Below are 1653 nucleotides of genomic sequence, written 5' to 3'. Positions count from 1 at the left end.
GAGGAGAGAGGAGATGATGTTTTGAATAAACTAAGCAAAAGCGTATGTGCGTTGTTCATTGGATTTTGTTATCAAAAAAACATTTTCTGTAAGAGTAAGCTCTTAGCTGGAGTTCTGTAGATTTTATTTAATATTTTCCTTGGTAGTTATTGTCCTATAGATATGTTATTGAAGCCTCAATTTTCAAAATTTGACCTGAGTATTTCAGGTTGAATCCAAACGCCGACGGAGGTGATACTGCTGCATATGCTGGAGGAACTGTAACATTTCTCTTATTTTGCCAACAGATGCAAGCAAACACTGAGGCTATTATAACTGCATCAGAAGCAACTATCATTTGGACTGATGTAAAGGGAAACTGGGTGAAACTTTGTGTTGTCTACTGGTTTGATAGGCATGCACCTTGTTTCCTTTAAGTAGGTCGAGGAAGTGTTTGGCTGTGTGTAATTATGTACTGTAGGTTTTCTCTTCTGTTCTTCCACGTTGGAGTATATCTTAATAGGGTGTTTATAATAAAGTAAAGTAGTTTAGTGTAAATAGGTGCTGCCATTTCCACGAGCAATAACCCTGCTGTTAACAGTACCCTTTTAAAAACTACTGTTGGGTGTTTGGTACATGTGAGAGGTTCATATACCTCTCTTTTCTTTTTTCTTTTTTTTTGGCATTTTCTTGGTCATGGCGTGCTGTGTTTCTTCATTGTGCTGTGTGTGTCCAGCTGATTAGTTTAGTATTCTCACTTCACCTGTTTAGAATCGGTATCAAGGTTCTTGGTATACACAAGCGTGTACGGCCTATACTGTTGGGTATCACTTTAAACTGGGGAAGCATTTGACATATGCACTGAAAGGTCATTTCTGACTGAAGAGAAACCCATGTAATTCCTTCCAATTCACTGACATACAAATATACCCATTGTACAAAGTCAGTGGAAAAATTGATATACAATTGTGCTATCAGCATACAAAAGCCTGATACTGCATTTCTCCTGATAAACTTTCAGTTAGCTACACTGATATTGCTGTGTAACAATTACAATTCTCACAAATTCCACACCAGAACCAAACAGATAAACTGCTTGCAAACTGCTTTTAGCTCTCATCTGCATAGAGCACTTTGGTATTAAGCTGTTTTTGCTCTCTTCCATACTATGACTGTACCGCCAAAATCAGAGGAAGCTAACAAGTTCTCTCCATGATTCCATGCAATACCTATGACCGGATAGCCATGACCCTGCAGTCATACCTTAATGTGTTAGTTCCTTTTTCCTTGTGAGAGGAGATTGAAATTTGCTCCACACTTTTATATACCTGAAGCTTGTTAACACATGTATTCCTTGGCCGAGTTAAATCATAGAAGTAAACATTTGCATCTTCACTTCCAGCAACTTCAATTGTTAGAACAGATAAGTCAGTTGGGAGAAATTCATAAATAGCAGAGACCGAACACTTGTTTACATCCATGAAAGCTTCGGGGAACACAAATGTTACCATAGCACCCCAAAGAAGTGAAACACAATTTATAAACTCATTGGAACTTTCTTTCTCCAAAAAATAAGATGCACGTAGGAAAACTCAGACAAAGTCTTTAGAACTTACTTCTTGTATGTTATACAACAACAAACCCAGTGTAATCCCACAACGTAAGGTGGGGGGG

General features: G+C 37.9%; 2 protein-coding genes across 2 annotated transcripts in view; one reads left to right on the top strand and one right to left on the bottom strand.

Annotated features, from left to right (window-relative positions):
- Positions 1-652, top strand: part of LOC109215269 (chromatin remodeling protein SHL-like) — a 7748-nt gene extending 7096 nt beyond the window's left edge. The window contains exon 5 of the mRNA XM_019379300.1: positions 209-652. Coding sequence (XP_019234845.1) covers positions 209-235 — 27 coding nt within the window. The 3' untranslated portion in view covers positions 236-652. The remainder of the gene's footprint in view (positions 1-208) is intronic.
- Positions 653-836: 184 nt separating this feature from the next.
- LOC109215268 (WD repeat-containing protein 13) overlaps positions 837-1653 on the bottom strand; it is an 8114-nt gene continuing 7297 nt past the window's right edge. The window contains exons 11-12 of the mRNA XM_019379299.1: positions 1308-1384; positions 837-1230 (exon numbers count right to left, since the gene is read on the bottom strand). Of these exons, the coding sequence (XP_019234844.1) occupies positions 1120-1230; positions 1308-1384 (188 nt within the window). The 3' untranslated portion in view covers positions 837-1119. The remainder of the gene's footprint in view (positions 1231-1307; positions 1385-1653) is intronic.

This window comes from Nicotiana attenuata, unplaced genomic scaffold, assembly GCF_001879085.1.
Source record: "Nicotiana attenuata strain UT unplaced genomic scaffold, NIATTr2, whole genome shotgun sequence".
Classification (NCBI taxonomy): domain Eukaryota; kingdom Viridiplantae; phylum Streptophyta; class Magnoliopsida; order Solanales; family Solanaceae; genus Nicotiana; species Nicotiana attenuata.
The sequence above is the reverse complement of the archived record's forward strand: the minus strand, read 5'-3'. Positions and strand labels throughout refer to the sequence as shown.